Source organism: Thunnus maccoyii, chromosome 7, assembly GCF_910596095.1.
Source record: "Thunnus maccoyii chromosome 7, fThuMac1.1, whole genome shotgun sequence".
NCBI lineage: Eukaryota > Metazoa > Chordata > Actinopteri > Scombriformes > Scombridae > Thunnus > Thunnus maccoyii.
In genome coordinates, this window is record NC_056539.1 from 13,949,453 (window position 1) to 13,977,084 (window position 27,632).

The 27,632-nt window shown below is 38.1% G+C and overlaps 3 protein-coding genes across 4 annotated transcripts; 2 read left to right on the top strand and 1 right to left on the bottom strand.

Annotated features, from left to right (window-relative positions):
* Window positions 1-1,238: 1,238 nt before the first annotated feature.
* Window positions 1,239-14,057, bottom strand: LOC121900435 (E-selectin-like). Of its 2 annotated transcripts, none has more exons than XM_042416754.1 (12): window positions 13,971-14,057; window positions 5,000-5,078; window positions 4,485-4,889; window positions 4,207-4,311; window positions 3,910-4,101; window positions 3,565-3,756; window positions 3,246-3,431; window positions 2,921-3,106; window positions 2,602-2,808; window positions 2,272-2,451; window positions 2,019-2,151; window positions 1,239-1,923 (listed from the first exon to the last, which is right to left on the bottom strand). In XM_042416754.1, coding segments are annotated over exons 2-12 (1,848 nt in total). In that variant the 5' UTR covers window positions 5,001-5,078; window positions 13,971-14,057; the 3' UTR covers window positions 1,239-1,862. The 2 variants fall into 2 exon arrangements, with proteins under 2 accessions (XP_042272688.1, XP_042272687.1); XM_042416753.1 differs by lacking the exon at window positions 13,971-14,057 and adding an exon at window positions 5,191-5,329.
* On the top strand, window positions 7,626-8,694 carry si:dkey-51e6.1 (uncharacterized protein LOC558617 homolog). The gene is made up of 3 exons (XM_042416755.1): window positions 7,626-7,861; window positions 8,232-8,356; window positions 8,474-8,694. The coding sequence occupies exons 1-3, from the start codon at window positions 7,648-7,650 to the stop codon at window positions 8,564-8,566; spliced, it is 432 nt and encodes a 143-aa protein (XP_042272689.1). The 5' UTR covers window positions 7,626-7,647; the 3' UTR covers window positions 8,567-8,694.
* Window positions 13,635-27,450, top strand: c7h1orf112 (chromosome 7 C1orf112 homolog). The gene is made up of 25 exons (XM_042416752.1): window positions 13,635-13,822; window positions 13,995-14,123; window positions 15,649-15,688; window positions 15,783-15,871; window positions 16,128-16,232; window positions 16,915-17,055; window positions 17,563-17,725; window positions 18,031-18,115; window positions 18,276-18,414; window positions 18,887-18,976; window positions 19,092-19,156; window positions 19,273-19,421; window positions 20,312-20,441; window positions 20,600-20,786; window positions 21,486-21,568; window positions 21,816-21,867; window positions 22,708-22,797; window positions 23,558-23,743; window positions 24,769-24,888; window positions 25,022-25,117; window positions 25,198-25,311; window positions 25,938-26,042; window positions 26,143-26,223; window positions 26,309-26,455; window positions 27,069-27,450. Exons 2-25 carry the CDS (start codon window positions 14,028-14,030, stop codon window positions 27,276-27,278), a joined length of 2,763 nt encoding a protein of 920 aa, XP_042272686.1. The 5' UTR covers window positions 13,635-13,822; window positions 13,995-14,027; the 3' UTR covers window positions 27,279-27,450.
* The last annotated feature ends 182 nt before the right edge of the window (window positions 27,451-27,632 follow it).

Genomic DNA, 27,632 nt, shown 5'->3' on the forward strand with positions numbered 1-27,632 from the left:
GAAATGATCACCCCAAAAAAGAGTTTAAAAGGGATAATTTTGCAACTTAATTACATGTTCTGGGTCACTTTTGCTGCTTTTTTATTGTCTTTACTTGAACACAATTTGGGTTTCAGAGCACACCAGGATACTGGGATAGACACTATTTATTGAGGAATTACATTAAAAAACAAATGGAGCGAACTACGCCTTTCGCACATTGCTTCATCAGATTCGCTCTGTGCTTGATTGCTCAATAGAGGGTCAAACCAGTTCACACACAGCATCTCATTTTCTAATACAAATGCAAAAAAGGTAAACAACAGGCCATGATTACACCTTACAAAATCAGACATAAACATACATTCCCATAAGACTCATATCCACAGATAATGAGATGCAGTTATCCCATCTCTAATATCACAGAGGATGAGTACATCCATGCACACCTTTACATAAAATACCATATATCATAGAGTACAAAATACAAGACTTTACTCATAATAGGTACTGTACAAAATACATAATACATTTCAAAATAAACATTACATCATAATACATCTCAAAAATAGGGAGAGAATACTATTACAGACTGGATATACCTGTCTTAATGGAGGAGGGGAGGGAACACTTTTTTGACTTTCTGTAACTTGCCCTGCATCAGCCGGCACCCAGGAGAGAGGCATTGCTGTGCACGGGGTGCTTTCATCTTTTTTTCAACAATTTGGGTTTATTGAAATAATCTTTTTCTTTAAAATACTGACTAAAACCACTTGTAGCTTGTGACTAGTGTTTCAGTATCCTATTTGGCGGTTTTTAGTGACACTGCTGCTCTGCATTCTGACATGTTGAGAGCTAACGCTGTCACCTTCACTCTCATGATGTAAGATATTGGATCTATTTCTGCCTCCTTCAAAATGCTGACATAGAAGACTCTGAAACAAATGATGATGAACTGTAAAACAGATTACTCCTGTGATATTCCCCTTCCTCACCCACATATCTTTTACTATCCTGTTATGACCCCTGTAATGAGGGTGACAGAGACAGACAAGAGGTCTGTATTGTAGTTGGAAAAGGTCCTTCCTGGACCCCTGAAAAAACACAATGTCCTGCAAAGTCAGGAGGAATGTCACTACTCAAAGTGTGGGAATGGGTTGTTGTGTGTGTGGAGCTGAACCCTTGTACGGGTGAATCATAGTAGTGACACAACAAATGCACACTGCTGCACAGTATACCAGTATATAAATATTTTATTATGTAATATATATTGTTGAACAGACAGCAGATATTAATCATGATAAAGGAAGATACATAAAAATGAATTTTGCCAAAAGTAAATGATGGTTTTAAGTTTTGTTATGAACAAAAAAAATCAACAAAGCAATACAGAAAGAACGGGAAAGTTCTCAACATTTCAAATGCAATAACTATCTACTGAATAAATAGTACATAAATACTGACATCAACCCTGAAATTCACAGTTCAGCAATGACATGGCAATGCACAAAGTTATGTAACATTTACAATAACATGAATAGAGCCACCTTTCCAGCATGTTCATAAAGATATAGAACAATGTGTTCAATTTAAAACTCCCCTTGGGAGGAATCACATGTCAACATTACAGAACAAATCATAGATTAGTTTTGAAGTTCAAGCAAACCTCATCAAATCATCAAATGCAAAGGTCTGAAAAAACATTCCTCTCATCATTGATAGCTCTGACACATTGAGTTTTTCCAGTTAACCATCTAAGTTTCATACTAATGTAAAATAATAGATACCGTTCACATTACTGTGAGTAATGACTCATACAGTTTTGTTTTTTAAAAAAAGACAATTCTTTTGTCAAATCCTTTGTTGTCCCTGGAGAACATGCTCTATATGAGGCTGTCAACACTGCTTTTGTAGACCTGTGGAGGGGCTTCTATGTCAGAGTTGCTGTAAGAAAAGACAAAAAAAGAAGATGAGCACTGTAATTCAACAAACTTATGTTAAAAAATGTACGATTTAAGAGAGTTGAATGCTTATCTAACCTGTTCAGCTCAAACTTGGTTGCTTTCTGCTTCATTCGTTTCAGGATCCACATAGCCAGAGACAGAGCGGATAATGACAGAGCGCCCCCTCCTGCCACACTAGTGGCAATGGTGGCAATCTGAGATGCAGGAGCTGTGGAAACATCATCAAAGGTGAATTATTTTACTTTTGAGACCAAAACTGGTATTTTAATCTTGTTTTGTATTTAAATCTAATTTTATATACAGTATGAATTTCATTTATTTGTTATACCTTGGCAGCTTGGTTCCTTTCCAGTCCAGTTGCCGTGATGATTGCATGTCAGCAGCTCATGTCCATCTAATGAGTAATCTTGATTGCATGTGAAGGAGCACTGAGAGTTGTATACCAGCTCACTGTTTGAGCAGCTGATCTGACCGTTTTCAGGAGACTTAAGCAGCGGGCATCTTACGGCTGTAGGAAAAAAACAGCAAGAATTTTGACGTTAACCATCACGAATATCTCATTTCAGCAATGTGACAACAGGCCACAGCCTTGAAACCTTTGAGCATCCAAATAAGTAAGAATTACAATAGTGCAGGTGACATGGGTTCACGTGTATACCTGTGCAGGTTGGTGGTGTGGAGGTCCACTGGCCTGAATGTACACACTCCATGCTGAGTGCACCTTGGAGCTCATGGCCTTCATCACAGCTGAAGGTGCAGACTGTACCAGATGCATGAGGGGTCCCAGCAGAAGCAGGTGAAGAAAGAGAAGGGGTGCAGCTGATATAGCCTCTTGTCGGAACCTCAGGAGCGGGACATACTATTGCTGCAAAAAAAGATGAATGAGATGTTATTACATAGTACAAATAGACTGGGAAGTTCTGTAGTAAGTAAACAGTGCTGTAAGCACAGATTTATCTTAAGATATGCTACCATACCTTTGCAGGTAGGTATGGCTTCGGTCCACTGTCCGCCCTCAGAACACTGAATAGTTTGCACTCCTTGCAATTCAAAGCCTGCTTCACAGCTGAAGCTGCAGGTTGAGTCTGGCCGCAGTTCAGTTAAAGGCTGGCTGCACTTGGGGATCAGGTGAGCTTCTGCCTCTGGATTTTGGCAAGTGATGGCTAACAAAGAAAAAAAAAGCAAAATACATTAAAAAAAAACACATATATAGTGTGTACTTGTCACAAAGTCACAGAACAAGTGAACGTTTCCTAATCATAAAAAGAGGGTGGTGGGATTACACCTGAAGTGTGCCCTTACCTTCACAGCGAGGCATCTCCTCACTCCACTTAGCTGCTGATGTGCATGTCACCTCGCTCTGTCCCACCAGGTTATAGCCGGGGACACAGCTGAAGCTGCAGGTGTTCCCATAGCTGAGCCTCATGTCTGCATCGTCTCCACAGCTGACAATGCCATTCTCTAGGTGGAGAGCAGGGCACCGGACGGCTGCAAACCAGAGGAGGAATACAAGAGGTCAGCTGCAGCCTTTAAAAAAAAAAATCCTACAGCTTTTCCTGCATAATTTCAGACTTAAATACAAAACTGTGAAAGGTACATAACATGAAATATGTGCACTTACGAACACAAAACGGTGTTGAGGCATCCCACTTTCCTGATGCTTCACATTGCAGAGTGTTAGATGGGGAACCAGCAAGTTCATAGCCTTCATCACAGGTAAACACACAGGTGGACTGGTAGCTGGAGGGGCCCAGTGGATCGGAGCACTTCATGGATCCACTTTCTGGATGGGACAGCTTCGGACACTGAACCACTGTGGACAAGAGGCCAATCAAAAACTCATTACAGCAGGGTTCTTCATTGTGATGATAACATTTAGTTGCTCTGAATGTGATCACTTGAAATTGCAGCCACAATGGTCAGTATCACCTTTGTGTGGGTATTAATGCAATAAAACTCAACTCACATTGACATGTAGGAGGCTGCTCTGACCAGGTTTTATTTTCAGTGCATCTCAGGGGTCTCTGCATACTCAGCTGGTATCCTTCCACGCAAGAATAGCTGCACTGGGAATCGTAGGAGAAGTTTCCATACTTAGCAGTGCAATTTACACTTCCGTTATCTGGGTCGGTCACATTGTCTTTGTTACACTTAACAACTGCCAACAGAGAAAACAAGACACAGTTAGATATCAAGTCCTGGCTGTAAGTGACTTAAAGTGATATAAACTTTAAACAAGAATACCATCAGTGTATTTTCTTACCTTGCTCACACTTCTCTCCATAAAAGCCTTTATAGCAGTTACACCTGTGGCTGTTAATGGTTTCTACACATTCTCCATAGAGACATGAGTCATTCTTACAGGCAGCTGGGAAAAGAAGACATACTTCAATTTGGCTTGCATAGAATATAATATTTCTCTGAGCTATGAATTATTTTAAATAGTTAAATCAACAGTTTTCTTGATAATGAACAACAATACAAAAACAAAGGCAGCTAAAATAGGCAGTTTTTGTATACTGATCCCTAACATTTTCTCACCTGTGTAGCACAGAGCGGTCTTGCTTTTCCTACAACTTTCATCGTTCCATTTGCCCGACTCTGTAGGTCTTTTAATGTACATCTCCACACAATCCTCACTTTCCCCTGTATTCGTTGTGCTCTGGGCGTTGTTTGGTTCTCCTTTTGCCCAGTTGGTTGCTTCTAGTGTCAGAGTCTTGTTGGTGCCCACCCAGGTCCAGACATTATCTTTCTTGCGGATCCCAATCCAGTAGTGGCCTTTTTTCTCGGGCAGCCAGCTGCTGAGATGCTTGATCTCCCCCTGGTTCTGGATGGCCACCATGTGTGTGTAGTGATTCATGCACCAGTCTCTTGCTTCTGTCCAATTCATGGTGTTGTTGGAGTAGTGGTACGACCAGCCTTCTACACTAGTCAACATGCACAGCACTGAAGATGTAGGACAGAGATGCATGTTAGATGGTGGAGCAATAAGGATGAATTAAAAAAGTAAAAAAAAAAATGCTGGGAGTGGTAATGGTTCCATTTGATTTACATACTTGAGAAAAGAATGGCCAAACTGATCCATGAGGCAGAGTGGTTCGATCCACGGGTCTGAAGTAATCCAAAGCAGAACTCCTGTGAGAATAAAACAAAAAAAAAGAAGATAAATTAAGGTAAATCTATAGATGCATCACTGACCACAGGCAAACAATGAAGACATTTTCTCTGAGCAAACCTCAACACTTACCATTTTAAGTGGTGTGTGATATCCAACAGAAGTATTATAGTATGGCTTTAGTCTCAGCACATCTAAGGATAAGATGAGTCTGGGTTTTGAGATCAGGGCTGCCCACTTTTATGCACCTCACCAGCTATTTTCCTGGAAGTCATCTACAAGTGGACTTTTCAGTGGAATTCCCCACTCCCCTCCCTCAACTGTCCCATCCCACCGGAGGCCTTGGAAACTTTCCCTACCTCCTTTGTACTTACTTGCTATGAGGAAAAAAATTCCCTTTGTTTTAAACAGAGTTCTCTGTTAATATTATTGTCATTATTATTGTCAATAGGTACTTTTACACAAGTATCTTCACCTAAGTAAAATTTTGAGGCACTTGAGTATTTCTATTTTATGTTGCTTTATACTTTAATCCACTGCAATTCAGAGGGTCACTTTTCAGATTTTATTTTACATCCCAAACATATGATGAATGAATTCATAAAATATATATAATATATTCATGTAATAATATTACACATGGAAAGTGCCCATTCTACCTAATAAGTAGTTTGCATATTTAGGTACATTTTGCTGCTATACTTTGCTTTTTGCTTGCTGCTTGCACTTTTTTTGTCAATGCAGGACTTTTACTTGTAATGGAGTATTTTAAATTGTTGTATCAGCACCTTCCCTTAAGGAAAGGATTGAAATAATTGCCTACAAAATGTGCTAATGTAATGTGTGTAAAACATGGCACATTAGAACACTGTAACAAAATAAAATAAACTGCACAACATAAAAAACGTTTCCTTATCTTACCCTATGTATGAAGTGAAAGGCGACTGAGAAGGAAATTGCCTGTTTTGGAAACTGTGAAATCCTGTGAGCTAATAAGGAAGAGTGTGTCTGAGAGATATTTACAGTCCCAAAGATAATCCCACAGTTTCCTTTTATTTGGATTTAAACCTTTTAGATATTGCTCACCAAATGACAGCAAAGAGTGTTATCAGCACTAATGATAAAACAATGTAAAACAACATGGACCAGTTTAGACTTCATGAGTGTGCATGATGATTCATTAGGTTAGAAGTAGTACAAAGAATGCCAACAGAAAATCTATAGACTGAAACACACTTTTCACAGTTAAAAAAAAGACATGTCCTGTATCACGTGTCTTATATCTTATATATTATTATCTTATATCAAGGTATTATTGTATATTTATGTTTGTAGTAGATTGTAAGCAAAGCCCCATGGTGGAAAGCATGAAATGAAATAACGATAATTGTAAAAAAAAAAGAAAAAAAAAGCTCCAGACACTCTCAAAACCGGATGCTCTCTTCTTTTGTACTTCTCAAAAGAAGGGAAAAAAAACAATGCACTGGCAGTTAACAAACATTTTACTGGTATCTTTTTTATGAGCGTCCAGGGACAGGAAATATGTGGTGCAGGAGCAGAAGCAGAGGCGCCTGTTTACTGCCTGTGTTACTAGATGTGACAGTTCATATCCTTCTTTTGTGACCTGAGGCACAGGATAGTAACCGCTGTTGCTTGACACCTCTTAACCTTCACCCCTTCCCCTGACAAACAATATGAACTCTTGAATTAACTCATACAAAACAAGTCCCAAAGGAAAAACTCACTTTCAGCTTTGTTTGGATATTCTTAACAGGAAGCCCATTTAACTTTGTTTCAGGGGTTCAACATCTGACTAAACATAAAAAAAAAATCACTTTATGTAAGTAATTTTACTACAACTACATTATTATTACTATTACTGTTATAAACTACTATGTGTGTCCGTAATAATAAATCTCCTACTGAATTTTGATTGAACTTTGTGTCTAATATTATGAAGGAATATATCATCAATTCAACATATAAATACAGAAAACATCTCAGGACATGATCACTTCACTGTCTTATTTGCTGTGAGCAGCAGCAGGAAACCCCTCCCTGAGGAGAGGCTTGCAACTGTCTCTTGAACTTCTGAGTGTTTTGGCGCCTAATTAAGAGCTGAAGGAGCTGGATGACTGGATAATGAGACCATCCAAATAGCCAGAGGTTCAAGCACCTCCAACAAAAAAGACATCCATCCTGCTGAAGTGTCCTTGAGCAAAAAAGCTACATCCCTACCATATCCATCCCTGCACCTCTGACCTCCCTGACGGACACTAGAGGAAAATCTTCTCTGGCCACAGGAAGATACAAATTAAAGATAAAATGAAAACAATCTGCAGAGAAAACTGGTCTCTTCCCTTGCTATGAAGTAGGTTGGTTGATGTAAACGGCCCTTAACTGATGCTAATCTACGGTGGTTGCACGATTTCTTGGTTTTGAAGGCTGTAATTCAAGCACTTCCATCTTGCTGCCATTTGGGGTCGCTAGTGCGAGCTTGCCTTATCCAGTATGGCTGCAGAGCGTCTGTCCCTTTAAGGAAATAAACGTACTCGGCCAAATAAGGCATTAGTATGGTATGAGCGCACCATGTTGTCTACCGTTGGAAGACCTCTGAGCATTTTGAGAGTGTCCGGTGCTTGGTGCAAAGTGACAGTCGCGATGGCAGACGCTCTGACTAAAATCCCAGATGTGGAGATTGATCCTGAGGGAACCTTTAAGTACATACTGGTCAGAGTGAAAGTAAAAGATGGCGATGTTCATAAAGACATTGTCCGGGGCACAAAAAGTGCACAGTACCACAGTAAGTTCATGAATGTAGTTTGCTGCTGAGCGTCAAGTGCGTCAGTTCAGCTCGAGATATAACACGCAACACAGATGATGATGATTATTATTGCAGCGGCATATGTCTAATTTGACCCATTATAGTGTTCTTAGAGTGCAACGTGCAAACGTGCACTGTGCATAAATCCCGGTGACAGTGCACACACCACGGACAGCAACAGTTTGCCAATATTTACAAACTGGCAAAAAATGGAGGCATCAGCTGCAGGAGATGAAATGATGCCACAGTAATTTGTTAAATTTGATCATTGCTGTTATTTGCCTTTCCTGTAACTAGTGAAACCAGATTGTATTTTTTCATTAATGGACATTTTTTGAATTATTTACAGATCATATTTTTGAGAAGGTCAGTCCAGCTATGGAGGCTTTGGGAATGGAGTGCAAATGCCTTGGAGGAGGGAAGATAGAGCACAACAGCCAAGCGAAAAAAATAAGAGTGTTTGGAGAATCAACTGTGAGTTCATTTGATTGCAAATGTTTTAATGTGGATTGGATACCAAGTTTTTACTTCTGTGCATACTGGATAATATTTTAATATGTGAATATCTTTTGCTTTCTCTGTTATTTTCAGGGCTTTGGTAAAGCAGACCACTCTGTGTCTGCAGAGAAGTTGAAGAGTGCCTTCAGTGACTATGAGGTCACCTGCAGTGACGACACTAAATAGATCATACACCTGCATCTCATTTCAAATGTCCGCTGAATTGTATTCGTTTCAATATGATCACCACTAATTAATGCTATCACCCCTCTGTACAACTTGTATTTAATTCAATAACACCATTCTGCGTTTCACTGCTTGCTGTTTTTTATTCTCTGATGGCACAAAAACAATTTTTTGAAAAAAATATTTGCACGTATTTGCAGATGTTATCATTTTCAGTCTCATAAAAAGTGGTTTAAATGTAAGCATAATCCCCTTAAAAATACGATGACTTCTTCTCACTTTCACTCGTTGTTTGATTTACTTCATCAGAAATGGAGACAGTGTGCCAAGCGTAAATTCCATACAGGAAGGGGGGCGTGAGGGCAGTTGGAATAACAAACATATCCTGTTACTCACAGGGAAAGTTTTATGTTTTAAAAAAAAAAAACAGATAAGGGGTGCTTTGACGTGTCAACATGGATATACACTTGAATTTCTGTGTAATGCTAAAAAATGATAAGCATTGCAAAAGAAAAACCAGGAAAATGAAATGCTGACACAAGAATAACGAAAGCAAATATAGAGTGGAATAAAATAGCCTGATATGAGTCAGACGGAAATAATTACATGCCTGATCCGTTTGTTACTTTACTTTCACCTCTATTTTCAGCTTTCAAGGGTTTTCTCCAGTTTGATGATAAACTTGCTTTAGCAGGTATAATGTGTACTGTGCAGCATCTTAGTTTAGTTTGTTAGTGCATACAAACATTTGCTAATTAGCACTAAACACAAAGTGCAGCTGAGGCTTATGGGGATGTCGTTAGTTTTGCAGACATTTGTTCATAAATCAGAGTATTGGACATATTGATAATTTGACCTGATGGCACTAGGTGAAATGTTAAGGATTCACCAAAGTTCTTACAATTCATTCTCAGGAGGACAGAAATATCTGTAGCAAATTTCATAGTTATCCATTCAATAGTTGGTGACACATTTCACTAAAAACCAAAAACCCTATGGTGGTGCTAGAGGAAAAGTCAGGAGATTACTGAAGTCAGGAGAAAGTGTGAACAAAATTTCATGAGTTCCTTTCATGAACCATGTTATTAAGCATCAGTTTGGAAACTGCAAAGCCCACCAGAAAACAATTCACACTGGATGCTCCTAATATTTTGAACAGTTTCGTCGCTATTATCATGTATCTATTATCATCGTGTGTTTTCAACAAGTGATGATACATGAGATGCTCAGATGACTTTGAAGTGGAGACTGATTTGCTGCCTTGATAGAATATTCAGTTTTCTTTCATTTGGTTTTGCAAATCTATGTCATCAACCACAAAGTATTTACTTTTTTCCTGTGAGATTGCAATGTCTATCTCAATGGAGTCTACATCCTCTTCTCCAGGGTTTTCCCACATGAAGTAGACTGGGTTTTTAAAAGGTATGTGTACTCCAGCAGTGGAGCCATTCCTGTCTTTTTTGCTTATGACTCATTGGTAAGTTATAGAGAAGCCATTTACAGGAAAAGTGACACACAACTCTGCCAAATGTATAAACAGAATTAGCTACTGTTGACATACCGGAGAAACCTCCATTCAAAAGAATCATCCTCCCTTTCATCCTAAAGCCGGTGCCAGTTTCCTGTTAACAGATAACCTATCCATTATCCGCAAACAGGGAGGTCAGCCTGAGAGGAAGAAATAACTGCGTTAGACTCACTCGTCTCTGTGGAAAACATGTGCTCCAGTTAAGAGTCTAATGAGTTTTCTCATAAGAAATAGTCTTGACCATAATAGAATCCTTATCAGTCTGTGTGGTTAAAGGGAAACATGATGTAATTTAGTAGGAAGCCTTCATCATAATTTGACATAACATTTTCTTGAATTTAGATTCAATTACCCTGGATGTTGTGTATTACTTTTGGAGTACTTACCAGTAATGTTCACTTATATTGTAAAAAAAAGAAATTATTATTTTTTATGAGCTTTTCAGATGATAGATTAGGTTGACTTTATTCTCTGATTTCTCTAAAAAAATGTCTAACACCAAAAGCATACTCTCTGGTTCAGACATTCATGGTTTCAGATAGAACAATGGTGTCATGATGATGGAGAAGCTAGTATAGTCCACAATTTCTTCAAGTATCTGTGTTGAAGTGCACTTCAACACAATCAATAGAGCTGCTGCCCTTTGACCTCCTTGTGGAAAAGGCAAGTGAAAAAAAATATTTGAGAAGTAATAAAAAAAAACCAAACAAAAAAAAAAAACCCATCAGAAACATACTTTCTATCATCTTGCAATAACCACTACTAAGAATAACTACTGTAATTGACAGGATTTTTTTCCCTATAACGTATTTATTAGCTTTAAATTTAGGCCACACTAGTATGATATAATTAACTAAAGAAATCTATTATTAATTATTTTAATTATAGAATTATTAATTGCATCATAATTATCAGCTCTGCATGGGATGTGATCATCCTGATTCAGTGGTACGGGAAACTGTCACATATACATTCTGGTATTTATCTCCAAATGTAAGCACAATGCAAGCGGTGCTGCAATATACTGTATCTGAAAAGAGATAAGCATCAGTGTCGAGTTGTGTTTCCTAAACAAGAAGTTAGCCCCTTCCTATAGCGACAGCACCTAACATCTAAAGCTGCCAGGAAACTGAACCGGAGACAAAGGCGTGATGGTTTACGTCACAGTTCAAGATCTTATCAGAGAAACAATAGCTCACTGATTTTATAGGGCAATCAAGTCAGAGCCAACAGAACTTCCAGATTCCTTCCCAATAACTTTAACACAATGTAAAAGTTATACATCTCAAATATTTTCTATGAGGTATACCGTCTGGGTAACAAACTAAAGGAAAAACCCACATAGTGTCTTAGTAAGGTGTCGGGCCACCATGTGCTGCTAGAACAGCTTCAAAGGGTCTTGGCATTGATTCTACAGTCTCTGAACTCTTCTGGAGGGATGAACATAATTCTTCCAAAAGATATTCCCTCATTTGGTGTTTTGATGATAGTGGTGGAGAGCGTTGTCTAACATGTCGGTCCTAAATCTCCCATAGGTTTTGTATTGGGTTGAGATCTGATGACTGAAGGCCATAGCATTATTTACATCATTTTCATACTCAAACCATTCAGTGAACCCTCGTGCCCTGTTGATGGGAACACTGTCATCCTGGAAGAGACCACTCCCATCAGGATAGAAATGTTTCATCATAGGATAAGACTAGATGATGACTCAGAACAACAACAAGAGACCCTTCCCTCTAAGAGGACAAGTGGACCCAAACTATGCCAGCAAGATGTCCCCCACAGCATAACAGAGCCACCAGATCCCCCAAGCATTCAGCATTATATATATAAAACAATTAAGAATTAATGAGGTCGCTGTCTTCTTGGGAACCTTCATTGCAGCAGAATTTTTTTGTAGCCTTCCCCAGATCTGTGCCTCAACTCAATCCTGTCTCTGAGCACTGCAGGCAGTTCCTTCAACCTCATGGCTTGATTTTTGCTCTGATATGCATTGTCAGCTGTGAGACCATATATAGACAGGTGTGTGCCTTTCCAAATCAATGTCCAATCAATTGAATTTACCACAGGTGGAATCCAATCAAGCTGTAGAAAAATCTCAAAGATGATCAAGAGAAATGGAAGGCACCTGGGCTAAATTTCAAGTGTAATAGAAAAGGGTCTGAATACTTATGTCAATGTGATATTTCAGTTTTTCCTTTTTAATCAATTTGCAAAAAATTCTAAAATTTTGTTTTTGCTTTATTTTGTCATTATGGGGTATTGCGTGTAGATTGATGAGGGAAAAAATGAGTTTAAATGATTTTAGCATAATGCTGCGACATAAAATGTGAAAAAAGTGAAGGGATCTGAATACTTTCTGAATGCACTGTATAAAAACATATATAAATATATACACACATATACATATGTATGTCCAGTTATATCAAGTTACAAAGTATGTAACTAGAATATATTGATTTTCATTATCATATTTCCCATGATGTGCCTCAGTAGATTTTGTCACCAGGTCACAATGTATAAGTAGCCTGAAGTGGAATTTCTCAAACCAAGATAATGTGTTTTGCCCAGTTTGATAGGATGGAGACTGCTACCTCCCTAGATGTAGGGCTGTATGTATCCTAAAAGCCATCTTTCCTTCTTTATATGGTCATGTAAGCTTGATATGTTGTCATAAATTCATCTAATATCATTATTTTAATCACAATATATAACCAAATATGTCTGTTGTCTATTCTTGCTGCATTGGCTTTTTAATTCCTGTAAAAGCATAATTGTTTATGCTAATTAATTAGTTGAAGTCTGGCTTTATAATTATTATTATGCTCTGTTAAATTCTTGCATTCGTAAAGAAGTTTACCTTTTTACTTCTCATTCTGGCCATTTTGAAGCCCAGTATAAGATATAATATATCACAAGTACGTGTAACATAAGTCTGACATATCCTGTGACGTTATTCTATGGATCTTTAGGTTTCTTTTTTCAATGCAGACAACTTGACCAATAATTTTTTGGGTGTTTTGACTGTATAAATCCAGATGTGTGAAGGTTTAACAGTTCACATCTGCCTTCGAGCTTATGGATTCATCATACATACAGCTGTTTAAGTAATATTCTGACAGCAGTGTTTCTTAGTGTGAATCTATATTATAGATATTTCTATATCATGTTTCATTATGTGATGTCCATTTTGTAAGGGTTATGAAATTTACACTTAGGACAAGGGACAAATAATAAAATAAAAATAAATAGAAACACTCCCCTTTTTCACAGTAAATGAAAATGTCTTTAAAATATTCACTTAATATTTGCATTATTTGAAGATTGGAGGTTTTCGAGGCTTCACTTCATCCATGACATGTAATAATCTTTTCATGTGTATTAATCTATTTATATTTGAGCTTTCATTTGATCCCCATAGTTTCATGGTGACAGTTGTTATTTTCAGCGCTTTGCAGTCGTTCAGCCCTGTGATTGGTTTAACTCTTTGCAGAAGAACGTTTTCAACCAATCAGACTGAGAGCAGATGAGCAAACGTAGTCAGAACGTCACATCCGACTCAAACAATGGCGCGCGGAATATCTGTTCAACTGTTTGCTCTTTACGTTACTTTTCGGTGTTTGTAGTTCGCAAAACTGCAGATGTAGAGGTTGGGAGAAACCAACTCGTAGGGATGTTTGTGTGATTTCATACCACGAAACAGAAGATAACGGCTCACATTCATGGTAAGAAGCAGTGAGTGTAGCAAACACATTAAAACACGGTAGTCTCAGTTGAACTTTGACTAGCGAGGCGCCTCCTCTCTAAACAGTAATGTTAAACGAGAAACGAAAGTATGTCGAAGCTAAACTTGGTGATGAAGGAGTGACTCACTTGATATTAATGTTGTTTGGACAGCTGCGGTGACCTCCGCCGGCGCCTGTTGTCATCATGTCCCAAACCAACACCTCTCTCCTGGACGAGGTGATGCAGTGGAGTCAGGAAACCTGCCGCCAGGAGCTCAAGTCTGTCCTGCCGAAACTTGCCATATCCTCTCAAACATAACTTAATTCATTCCTTTGAAGTAATTGCTCATACAGATGGGTACAGTCCGGCTTTGCAAAGTTTTGAAATATTTGAGAAAGCATGGAAAAAGTGATCTGAAAACAAATACCTATGACATTGTCTTTTTAATGATGGATGCCTGTTACTATGAATCATATAGAATATGTCTGCAACTAATGATTCATTGTCTTCATCTATTTGTCTGTCATCAGTTAAAAGTTATTTTTATAATTAATGACCATCAAATATTTCCATCACTATTCAAGGTAGGTGTACCTTCCGTGCAAAGCTGTGTTCAACTTGCTTGAAAACAGGATGAACAAATATGCCTATGTTGCATTCTTTTGCTCTTCCGTTTTTCGTGTGAATCAAAAAGAAATGGAAAATCCACATGCTTTTCTTGTTTTTGTTTTCAAATTGGCAATTTAAACAAAAATGAAACCAAATCAGGAAACAACTTTTCATTTTCATTTTCAGATTTTATTGTTATATCTATATTATCTGCCCCTACTGCATCTCTACAAAAACATTGTCAATTTCTATGCTTTCTATAGGATGGATGGATTGATGGATGGATAGATGGATAGCCGCTGGAACATGATTTCTATCTATCTATGGCTATAGCAAGCATAGCCATTGACAATGTTTTTGAAGAGAGATGCAGTAGGGGCACATAATGTAGATATAACATTAAAAGCGAAAAACAAGTTGTTTTCTGGTTTTGGTTTCATTGGAAAAGCACATAGATTTCTGTTTTTTTTTTTTTTTTTTTTTTTTTTAAATTCACACAAAAAACGGAAAAACAAAATAATGCATTGTATATTTGTTTATCCTGTTATCAAACAAGTTGAACACAGTTTTGGACAGAAGGCACACGTACCCTTCAACAATTCAACAGTTGCTTGTTTCTCCACATCTTCACATTTGAGAGGGTGGAAACAGTGAATGTTTGGCAATTTTGCTTAGTGTATATGTATTATTTACAGATGTATAATATAGTGGTTACTGTAGGCTTCACCTCATACAACACTTATGTATAATTGTACACATTGTGTTATTTTTATTATTCTAGGATGCCTAACAATATCAGACAAAGGGACTGCCAATGAAAACAAGCCCCTTGGCTAACTCAGGTACATTAACATTTGGTAAATGTTGATTAATGTACATTGTCCCTTTTCAAATAAAATAAATTGAAATAATAGTGGAACCAGTGAATGTTTGGCATCATAAATTACATTAGAGTTGTTCTATCAGTCAGCACTAATATTAGACACCAACCGAACTGTTGTAACCCTCTCAAAATGATAAGATAAAGTCCAACTTAAGTAGTGTATTTCCTTAGTGACAGAAGTTAAACCTGTTTTCCTCATGCCAATTTTTTATTATTACTACTACTATTATTGCAGTCCAGACATTAGTGGCAGGTTAGCAAATGTAGAACAATAACTTTATTACAGTGGAAAAGATGTGCTGCAGTGCTGTGGTTTCCCTTGACTGTTTGAACTCTTTGCATCATAAGTCAGAAAGTTGGGATGATCATATACGTAAGTTTCTTTATTGCACAATTTGTAATTTCATGCCTTTAGTACAATTTGTGATCTAACTATGAACTGTCTCAAAAACGCAACATCCCAATAGGTATCTTGAAGATAATCACAGACATGTTCCTCCCTCATATTGGTTTGTCAGACCTAGAAGATGAGTGCTTCTCCAAGATCTTACCAAAGGTAAACAATGCATTTTGTCTTCATGTTAGTTGGCACTGTTGTCTGATGGGGATGCCATTTCTTTAAACTTGCTCATTTGCTGGAACTGGTAGACACCCTGAATCCCTTTTACTTTAGGTGGTGTTATTTTTTTTAATTAGGCCTGCTGAATCTTTGCCATGTGAAGGATTTGTTTTCTTGTGAATTACTGCTTCATTAACATCTTCCTTCAAAAGTGTATTGATGTGTCTTTGTGATCTGTCACAAATGTCTGCAGGCAGTGACAATGTTTGACAGCATGATGAAAGAAATCTTGGTTCAAGTCGGGGGGCTGTCCAGTCAAAACACAGAACTGTGTGCTTTACTGAGGAATATTCTGCAGGTAATATTATGCGTTTGGTCATGCGTGTGCGTGTATGTATCTGTCTACAGCTAATCTTGCGTACTACTACTGAAAAACCTATTTTATAACACCATTCCTTATGGGCCTATTGTAAAGCTTAGACTTTCGTCTTTTCAGCAGTCCTCACCATTTTACAATATGCATTACCACATAGCAAAAGGCGTTTCTGGCAATCAGCTGGGCTAAAAACAAGGCTAACCTAGTCTGTTGCAGGCCACGTTTTCGCCTTTGTTGTGGCTCAACAACATTTCAGTGACATCCACAGAAATGTTTAGTCTCATCTTGAAACAGAATATCTTCTGATTAATTCCATACCCAATATGTTATGATCCACTAAAGTTAGGCATGACATGAATAATTCCCTGTTTCTGTTATCTTCGCCGCCATAGATCTGACAGAGGTCTGCACTCTACTGAGTGCAATCCTCTAATTATTATTATTATTGTTATTTTTAATTATTATTGTGGCTGATTTAGTTGTTACATTGCAATGCTGCATATTTCAAAATGATAAAATGAGTACTTTATACATTTATTCTGTGTATGATATGTATATACACACACACACAAACATATATATATATATATATGTTTAGTATAAAAACATTGTTCTCACTCCATGCTTACATAATATGTTGACAGGATCTCACTGTGTGTTTCAGTCGATGATGCAGATAATTGATGCACTATCCATTTGTGTCCGTCACGTTGGCACATTTGAGGAGACCCCTGACCTGGTTGCTATCCGCTCCTTACCGACTTGTATCCTGAAAGTTCTGAGAGATACCTTTCAGCACTGCAAGGTCGGTCTGTTCAGGTCACCAGTGGCTGTGACAAGTGCATTTTAACTCTGTATTGCATGGTTTTCATGCAATATAGTATGTTTTATCCTAAATTGTGCTGTGTAGTAATACATAAATTATGGCTAAATATTTTGATAGGTGGTTGGGTAATGATTATTAATCATTATTAATAATACAATTATCTTGTTTATTATTTATCAGAATTATTTGATAAAGATAATTATATTATTATCCACCATAGATGAGCCAAGGACAGTAAGGTTTACTGATTAATTAGAATAATTGTGAGTAAAATAAAAGAATATAAACATTATTTAGATCTATCCTTAAGTGGTGCAAGATTTGCGTATTGTCAGCATTTTTTATCTTTCTTGTTATTACCACTTTCTGTTCCTGTCAAACAAGCAGCAAACTGATCTGCTCCTTGTAAAAAGTCGGGGTGTTCTGTTGGCAATCTAAAAAAAAAAAAAAAGAAAATGTTTAACCATACGTACATGTTGTCTGCAGGAGAGTGAGGTGGTTTACTGTGGCCGTCTATCCCTGGTGGCTGACCTGCTGCAGGGACTCTTTAAGGAGGCCTACTCCCTCCAGAAGGGCCTGTTGGAGCTGCTGGACAGGATCTCTCTGGACAGCAGTGCTTCAGAGGAGGAAGTCTCTGACGTTGTTACAGGTGTGTGTTTACATTATGTGTAAACCCCCTGGTTTCAGCTGCCATGCTCTTTGTTATTTGAGTCAAGTAGTTTAAGACACATCTGGGTCACACACTGAGTAATGATAGAGCTAAGATAAACAAAAAGCACATATGCAGTGCCTGTGGTGTGTGCAGATGTGCGTAAGTGAGCACGTGCACTAGCTTGTACAGGTTTCACTAGCAGGCCCATTGCACGAGGACTGAACATGGCTGTTCTAGTATGTTACGTATGTATAAATGCAATCTTCAATTCACTAAAACTATATATGTTTTATCTATGTCAGTAATTCACAGCCTCCTGGATATCTGCTCTGTGATCTCTAACCTGGACATAGCACTGCATGCAAACACATGGAAATTCCTCATCAAGTCAGTACCACAAACACTCATGTTGATATTTTTTTTAATGCCATATTGTCTGTCATATTAAATAAGTTAATTTGTTTCAAGTGTTTAGTAGGATACATTTCATAGTTAATGAATTTGGTTACTGACTGACTGATTTTAAACATTGCTTACTCTTGTTCAGACAGAGTCTGAAGTACCAGTCATTGGTGGAGGAACATCTGCATCACGGTGATATCAGCAACAGCCTGTGTGACAACCTGTTGGCCTCCTTCCACAGCGCCGTGGAGTTGGCTGAACAGATTAAACATGCTGATCTGCAGGTAGGAAAGCCATGTGAATGCTTGCTTGGCATTTCTCAACAAACACTTGGTAATTTAAAAAAAAAAACAAAAACAACTTGTCAGCAGCTCTCAACAGGTGCAGGAGTATTGAACATGCATTTGTTGCATATCTTACCTAAGTTATACTTTCCTGTGAAATCTGTAATATTTTTTTATTTATTTTTGAGTATGATCTTTTGCACTTATATATCAGTATATCAAATGTAAATGCAGGGACCTAAATACAGTACAATGTATTTTTGTCTTTACTGACCTGACAACCAACCTGAGTCACCACAATGGTGCATTTTTCTGTGTCAGTTATTGTTAATTGTATCCTAAATGATCGATATTTCCTGTGTTATACCCCTTTGTACTTACTCAGAAGTGACTTGTGTTTTTAAGCAAAGGTTAATAGTAGACTTGATCTTTGTCACCTTTTCGTGTTCATGCTCTTATGTTCTTTTTATAGGAGGCAACACAAAGCCCAGAATACAAGCTGTTCCAGAAAACTGCAAAGATGTGCAGATTTTTTGCCAACACTTTGGTCCATTACATAAAGGTACTGAAAAACAGGGTCTTCTTGCAACCATCCTCACTCTAATACACTTTTAAATCTCTGCACCACAATACAAAGTAGTGGAACTTACATTCCATCATATTCCTCCTTTTAACAGGAATTCAAATTTTTTCTGACAAAGTACTGTAGCTGCTTTCATCAACTCTACATCCAGATCATCAGGTACATGTGGTTTGGCTTTAGTTTTAAGAAGCAAATTTAGATCACAACGTATCTTTTGAGTTAACAATATTGAGAAGTGTGGAAACTTACATTCTGACGTGTGTGATGTCTTTTAGTAAATTCCCTCCCAGCTTGAGTGCGCCAACGCTGCCCTCGACTCTGTCCGAAGAGCTGAACGTGGCGGCTCTGGTCCCCATGGATGCCCTCCTGATCCAGCTGTTGCCTTTAAGGCCTTTTGCTGAAGTTGTCCTCCAGCAGGACCTGCGTGAGTTTGAAGTTTGTCCTTAGTTTGCCCTTTTTTCCAGGTACTTTTGCAGAGTTAATAGAGGATTTCCTGTTTTCCTCTTGTTATGGAGACATTATTTATATATTTTCTCAATAATTAGCTGTGTGCCAATTTCATTCCACATGCAAATACTATAAATTATACAAAATGTACTTATGTTGCACTGTGTAATATCTGCCCTGGGACTACAGATGAAAATTTTCTTTTAAGTCTGGCACATTTAATTACAGTAAAGTGTACACCCTGTCAAATAAACTGATAAATATGCCACACACAAAAATGGAGTGAGTGTCAGTTATACTTAATTTCTCCTTTGTGAGAGTACTGTGATTCCACAACTCAGGATATTGGCCAAAACTAAGTCCTGATCTGATGATGGTGATCTCTTTTCTTTTCTAACTTAAAAATCTCTGTTTTCACTGTTAAGAACTGGTCGGGATCATTCTTCTATGTAAAGTAACAGGCCTAAACTACGCATTGCATCTTAAGTATAAGTGGAGATGTTCGCTCCCTGCGTTCTATTTTAGGCCCATGGAAATATAAATTATTTTGTTCTTGAAGCTTTACAAAATTGTGTGAGTGAAAAAGACACTATTAATCATGTTTGGACAATGATGTTTAATAAGGTCAGCAATGGCACTGATACCACACACCACATCACAAACACACTACAGTAAGCAGTTTGGGCTCTCAAACTGTCCTGCCATACACAACTTGAGGGCCCTTGAGGATACACAGTTGCTGACTCTAATCTTTTACTGCCAAAACTTATAATGCACTGAAGACTGACATCTCTTACAATGGGAATATAGGAAATTGTTGTCGTGTTGTGTTATGTTGTTACTCAAAAGAACATTTTCTGTACACAGGGTTAAGTCCTGAGCATGTGCTTCCTCAGTGCCTTTTGTTGGTGAGCGTCCTGAGTCAGCTTGCCTCCCAACCAGAAGAGGTTCTGCAGCTTTGGTACACTGGCAGCCAATTCTCAGAAGAGACACCTAGGTAATAAAAGGGGTTTTTGGTTGTCAACTGAAATATTTTGAATCATACACAAGTTGGAAGCTGACAGGAGCATTGTATCAGCAGTATTAACTTTCTTTTTAACACTGGCTTTATGTCTAAAATGCATCTAAACTTCTCTCCATACTCTCTGTCTCCAGGCGTCCTCTCTATCAGGCCATTTTCACTAGTTTCCGGTGTTGCTATACTGAGCGTAAAGTACCAGTGTTGTTGCCAGGGGTGATGATGAAGGGTCAGGCCCAGGTCCAAGTGACTCTGCACCACCATGTCTGTGTGCAGCTCTGCGCCAGTGTGGCTGCGCTTCCTCCAGTGTACTTTCCCGTGCTGGTGAGCTCTACACACACACACACACACACACACACACACACACACACACGATGTGCCTTCTGTCAATTTTTTCATGAGTTTCACTCAAACCTGATATACCTTCAAACTCATCTGTAAATGGGTGCTTGCCATAAGTTTGACTATCACTTTGTGGGTTACTTTTCTAATGATAACTGGTGTTTTCTTGGTCAAAGGTATTTTACGAGACAGACTGATGTGTTGGCAGGAGATATTGTTGAGTGATATTGGCTTATTACAGATACTGTATGTCAATATTGGTCTTGCTATTCAAAAATGTTCACCGATTCTGTCAACTTTAATAAAAAAAAAAAAGTTGATTGACTGTAAAAATAATAATAAACAAATTTGAGGGCTCCTTGCCAAAAATATTTGTCATGTGATAATGCCGAGAACAAATATTGGCCAATATGTGGTCTTCAGATTCCCTTTTTGCCTTTCAACATGCAGCCAACATTGGCTGAAAAAAACCTTAATTTGTTTATTTTGGATATCTTTATTACATTCCTGTAGTGTTTTGGTGTGGGATTTCCCTTCATTCAATGCAAAGGATTCTTTCACTTTCATATTTTGTTTTTGTCTAATTTCTTTTAACCTTGCTTTTTATGCCTCCCTTGTTTATTTCTGTTACATCCTTTCTCATGTTTCTGATCTCCCCACCCCTTTATCTCTTCTCTTCAGGAGTGTTGTTTGGCCGATGCTGTACTGCAGGCTGATACTCAGACAGCTGTACTGGCAACAGATGTGTGGTGCTTTGCAGCACGGTGAGAATGAGGAGTAATGCTGAAGTTTTCACCATTAATCATGTCTAACAGTGGATTTTACTTTAATAGTACGAGCATTCAACATTTTTAATGCTATAATTTACAGGCGTATTCACGTATATTATTTGCATTACTGTGCATCTGTATTTTGATCAGGGCATCTCTATTTGAAACAGTTTTCTGTGAACTATCAACTGTTTTGGCACTCAATATGTCATACTGCTGATTTTCTCATTTCTGTTTATAGGTATGGAACAGCAGAACTTTGTCTACATCATGTCCTCCTCATTGCTAAGCTGGTGTGTATAGACAAGGAAAATAATTTAATACAGAAACCATCACGACACCGACACCAGAAATTTGCTGGCTGTAGCTACTCAAATGTGAAGATTTGATGCTTTACATGATACATGATAATTAACTGGATATCTTTGGATTTCCAACTATTGATCAGACAAAACAAGACATTTGAAGACATCATCTTTGACTCTGGGAAATTATAACAGGCATTTTTCTCAATTTTATGACATTTTATAGATAACAATTAATCATCAGATTAATTGATAATGAAAATAAGCCCTAGGTGATACATAAACTGTATTTTGTGTTCATGTTTTATTTCCATTTAAGGGAGAGAGACGACACAACAAATGTCTCTGTAAAACCCATTTTAAGACATGAATGATGAAGTAGAGCTTTACATTGTATACTTATATTATACACAGTTTATAGGATCGCTTCTGAAATTTTACTTCTTACCATCTTGGATGGACATCACAAGGTCATGGATGTGTCTCCATGTCTATGACCTCTTACTGAGCACTCTAAAATAACTCTACATCCCTTAATCTCTCTCTGTAGGGTTATGGATTAGTATGGGGTGCTGACTGTTTTCTGTGGCACCCCAACAGAGGTGACAATTGGTGGTGTTGGACCTTGGGGACTGACTAACTTTTCGCATTGCGTCATAATGTCATCAGATTTAGTCGGATCCCACACATTTCCATGTTTGTCCCCCTGCCTCAGTTCTTCACCTTCCTTCTATCCTGATATCCTGGTGATTTAACTCCTCCTGAGCCTCGACGCTGACACTCACACTGTCCCTCACCTCCTCTCTGCTTCTCCCTCTTCTCCTTCAGGTGAAATCTTGCACCACAGAGTGTTATCAGTTGTCCCACCTGGGCATGCTACTCAGACGCATGGTTTTCCTTATGACGCCGAATCACCAGGTTAGAAATGACACAAAAATTTTCATGAACTCATCATCATTGTCTACACACTTCTCATATACCTAACAACTTTGTGTCAGAATTCACGTAAATACAGAATACACACAGTTACCACCATCACATTTGACAGTGCAGTGAATATTTGTTAACATTTGAAAGACCAAATAAAATGTAAGCTAAAGAAAGCTTTTGAAGAGTGATGAACAATGGAAATTATGTGGACGTTGTAGAAAAATCTAATGTCCAAGACTGTTGCCACGAAAGTTCTTTGTCCTATCATCACTAATGGAGAGACTCAGAATTGAATTGTGACAGTGTGTAGCGCATGTTTTTATTTTATTTTATTAGTTCATTTATCTGTTTGGTTGACTGGGACCATACAGATTAAAAAAAATTACAACAAATGTGATGTATATAGGGTGTCCAGTTGAAGCCACTAAGTAGCCAGCGTCCCTGGTTAGACTTTTTAATCCAGGTTAAAACAGCCAAACAAAATAATTCATTAGAAAAATTAAAATCATGACATTATAGTATTATATACAGTCATTTTTACATTCAACATACTGTATATGTTCTCTACCAATCCATGCAAAACCACAAGTTTACATTGATAGCTCTGAGAGTTCTTGTTTCTGGTTTTGGTTGATGCTTGTCGATTGTGTCTGTTAAATTAAAAAAAAGACTAGAATAATCTAAACAAGGTAATAGCTTTTCGATAAAGTTATATACCATACATCAGAAGTGTTTGTTTTTTTTCCAGATGGAGCTGGTGGAACGTTTCCTCCCATGTGAGGTGGAAAACCTTCCAGTATGGCGTCATGTCCTCCTAAGAGCTCTTTCACATGATGCCCGTCACCGTGTAGAGACCGACATTATTGCCCTTACTCAAAAAGTTCTAACCGACTGGCAGAACGGAGGGTACAAACTGGGCCAAGTGGACAAAGTGGTGAGGACGACCTCTGACCCTGAGTAATCTGCACTAGTCAGTGATTTTTACCTCCACTTAGCATAAATTAGCCTTGGCTTAATGTCTGCTTTGAACTCAAGTGACAACGCCGTGACTAGGAAAAGACAAAACAAGCAATTCCAAAATTCCTAAGAGAAAATGGAGATGGCCTCGTACTCATTCGTGTAATTTCTGCATAGATGTTTTTTTTTTTTTTGTTTTTTTTTTGGACACAAGGGTAAATACCATTAATTTGCATTTACTGGAATACATGAAGAGAAAGGCAGAACAAACATCACGTGCAAGGCTGCAGCATATGTCCTTGCATGCACTGAAGGGAAAGTTAATAACAATTCATAACCACAAGTGATGTTAAGTGTAAGATAAGCTTGTTCCCTTGGGAGAGAACAGACAGATAAGATTGTTTTAAATGACCTCTCTCCTTTGTTTGTCTTTGACCACTCAGGGCTTATTGAAGTGAGAGCCAAAATTTTCTCCGATAGTATTACTGTTGTAACAGATTTATTGTCCCTTTGATGTAACATGGATGTTCTCATTATTTCACAGGTTTTATGCCTTAAAAGCATAGTATAGGTGTTACTTAATGCACTAAATCTCATTACTTTGCAGGCATTTTTAAATTAAAACTACCAGATGGACGAGGTTTGATATAACACAATACCCATCTTGCACTTCATGCAGGATAAAAAACATCATTGGCAAAAACAGAATGGCTCAGATCAAGTGGAAATTTAGCATTTAGTGTCTACAAGTTCATGTGAAGGTGGATTTTTTTCATGGTAAATAAATGTGTCCTTTCATTAGGTGTCCTTTTCATAATTCTTAAAATAACTCCTTCTTAAAGGAAAAACAGTCTTCTGCCTCAGGGTCATATTGGCCAGCTGCTATACTTGTGTACTTTCCAGAATTCCAGCCAAGTCAACAATGCCAGGAAGAAGGATGGATACATTTGATTTAGAAAATATTCACAAGTGTTATATTTACGAAGTCCCTCTTGTCTCTAGAACGTGGTGCTGTTATCCCTCCTAGTGGTGGTTCGAGGGAAATCATCTCCCGAGGAACAGTGCATGTTGTCTGCAATGAGGATAGTCACTCAGCTCTGGTTAAGAATGAGTCCAGACCAGGTGAGATCCATACACACACACACACACACACAAACACACACACACAAACACACACACACACACACACACACACACACAGGTGTAGTGTGAATGCATGGCTGTGATTATTATCCCTGTAACCTGTCACCCTCAGGTGCAGACCCACCCTGTGCTCCAGTGTACCCTGCAGCTGCTCCTGTCTATATCGGCTGTTTTAGTGAAAAACATCGAACCTCAAGTCATTTGTCAGGTATGCTGTTAGTTTCACAGTTCACAATAAATACACAAAGAATGTAGAATACCTCTGTTGACTGTTGTTGTGTGTCCCAGGCTCTGTCGTGTGTGGATGCTCTGGTGTCTCAGAAGTGTGCAGATCAGCTGCTGTTGGCTGCTCTGGAGTTCCTTGCTTCTCTGGGGACGATCTCGGTCCCTCCTGACAGCCAGGTACTGAAACCAAATGGTCACTAAAGAGGATTTTTACTTCCCTAGCCTCTTGCACTACTGACTAATGGTCTATTGAGGAAAATTGTTTTACTGATGTCTGATGACCCACAAGTGAGTAAAAAACAAAACACGTTACGTTCTAAAGCTCAAATAAATGCCCACATCTCAGCACAACCCTATGGGAAAGTGCCACATTGCTGGATTTGGTGTGAGTGCAGCCTTACATGTAACCTAGGTGTATGAACAGTACTGAAACAAAGTTTACTTTGTTTCACCATCATATTACAATTATTAATCTTACATAGTCACAAACAGATACATTACCTCATTGCTATGCATCCTGCAAACAGCTGTGTTTAAAAAAGCAAAATAGTATTGAATATAAGTTGCGTCTTTCTTTCACTCGCACACACTAGCCAAGATTTTACAATGTGAGGCAGTGGCGCTCATGGGAAATGCTTACTTTGGGTATTTTCAACATCTGATGTGCATTTGTCAACATTTTTACATTTTATAAACTAAATGAATAAAATTGAATTATCAGTAAGTGTTTTCACTGAATTCTGAAGTGTACAGTGGAAATAAAATATCTATTTTCCTTCTTGTTCAACTGTTTGATCCCACAGAGTCAAATTCTGCCAAGACTGAGTAGCCTGTTTGGAGTTCTGCTGGCTGACAAGTCCTGGCTGCTGAATCAGCACGCCCTGGAGGCATTTTCTCAGTTTGCAGAGGTGTGGCTAGAACTTCATAGGTATTGCTAATGTTACACCTGTAGCCCTATGAACTGTTGATATATTAACATAGACTTATTGTGTCCTTTTGGCATTTAAGATAACAAACCATGAAGAGGTAATCTCCCAGAGTTTGTGTGTAGAGGAAACCAAGACCAAAGTGGTGAATTATCTGAGCAAGGTAAGAGATGCCAACACATTGTAATGAAGGTTTATCTAAGATAAAACAGAAGAATGTGAACAAGTCCATGTTTTTTTTTTTGTAGACTGTTCTTCTACAGGAAGATGTCAAGTCACGGCTAGAGAGGCTCAAGCTGGAAATGCCGGTTATTGAGCAACACAATGAAAGGCTGGAAAAAAACAAAGCAAATGTTTCCAACAAACCAGCGGCTGAAGTGGTTGCTGATTCGGAGGTAAGTAGTGTCCCTGCTTCACATTTATACTGTCCAAGCTGGTGAGTATGACTGTGTTCAAACCCACCACATGAACAGGAGGGAGGGTATATGGCATCATATGAAGCAGGGAATTCTGGAGGATGATTATATTGATTATTATTTTATATCATTTGATTTGATAGTTAACAGTGAAGAAATCACTTAAAAAGTAAAAAAAAGGAATAAAAAAGGGATAACATGATTGAAGTCCCTGGCCACAAACCAGACATCATGGTTTCCAGTGGGGTTGAAATTGTGCTTTTTGGTTGGAACCCCACTTTTGGTCGGTGGTTTCTATTGCCCAAATATACTGTATATTATAGTAAATAGTATTTCCCTAAGCTCAGTCTAAACTTCCCCTAACAGTATCAAGAGTTCTATAAAGTATTTATTTATTTCATTTAGTGTATTTATTTAACAAAATACTTCAGTAAAAACTTAGTTAATCCTATTTCTCCTGCTCAGCATGTCAAATTTTTATTTGTACAAGACATGTCTCATGTGATGTGAAATACAATCATGTTATGTAAGCAAGAATTTGATTCATGAAAAGATTGATATTTTTCTCCCGGTTATTATTCCTCCTCCTCAGCCATACCCTAAGAGAGCTCGGCAGGAGACTAGTGCAGAAGAGGAGTACAGCCGCTACATCCAGACAGCTGAGAGTGCTTTGAAAGCCCTTCAGGCTCTCACTGAGGGCAAAGCCAAAACTACTGAACCACCTCCACAGTGGCTGGAACCCAGACTACAGGAGCTGCAGACCCTTATAACCCACATCAGAGTAGCCAGCCAAACAACCTAACCTTGTTTTGTAGCCCAGATTATTTACTTTATGTGTAGAAAAACTATTTAATCACAGTCTGGGTCTGTGAAAGTATGTATACCCTTTACTGCTGCTGAGAATAGTTCTTCACTTTTTAAAACTATTGTCAGTTTTGATTGATGTTTTTCATTAAATGTGTTTTGAATACAAAGTATTGTGTATTTGTTTTCATTTAGCAGTAAGTCATTCGGGAATATTCATACATTCATACAAAGATATTGCTGTATTTAGCAAGTGGACGCTTTTCTGTTTGTTTGGTAAAAAAATTCCCCTGAATAGTTGCTGTCTGTAGCCCTAAACAACTGCAATTACTTCAGATAAGAGCTACAAAAT

Coding starts and splice junctions, on each gene's coding strand:
- LOC121900435 (XM_042416753.1), bottom strand. Junction 4,890..4,999: donor TTTGGCCATTCTTTTCTCAA/GTATGTAAATCA, acceptor CTACATCTTCAG/TGCTGTGCATGTTGACTAGT. Junction 4,102..4,206: donor TGGAGAGAAGTGTGAGCAAG/GTAAGAAAATAC, acceptor CTCTGTTGGCAG/TTGTTAAGTGTAACAAAGAC.
- si:dkey-51e6.1 (XM_042416755.1), top strand. CDS start 7,648: ATGTTGTCTACCGTTGGAAGACCTCTGAGCATTTTGAGAGTGTCCGGT. Junction 7,862..8,231: donor AAAAAGTGCACAGTACCACA/GTAAGTTCATGA, acceptor AATTATTTACAG/ATCATATTTTTGAGAAGGTC. Junction 8,357..8,473: donor GAGTGTTTGGAGAATCAACT/GTGAGTTCATTT, acceptor TGTTATTTTCAG/GGCTTTGGTAAAGCAGACCA.
- c7h1orf112 (XM_042416752.1), top strand. CDS start 14,028: ATGTCCCAAACCAACACCTCTCTCCTGGACGAGGTGATGCAGTGGAGT. Junction 16,233..16,914: donor TACTGAGGAATATTCTGCAG/GTAATATTATGC, acceptor TGTGTGTTTCAG/TCGATGATGCAGATAATTGA. Junction 24,889..25,021: donor TAAGAATGAGTCCAGACCAG/GTGAGATCCATA, acceptor TGTCACCCTCAG/GTGCAGACCCACCCTGTGCT.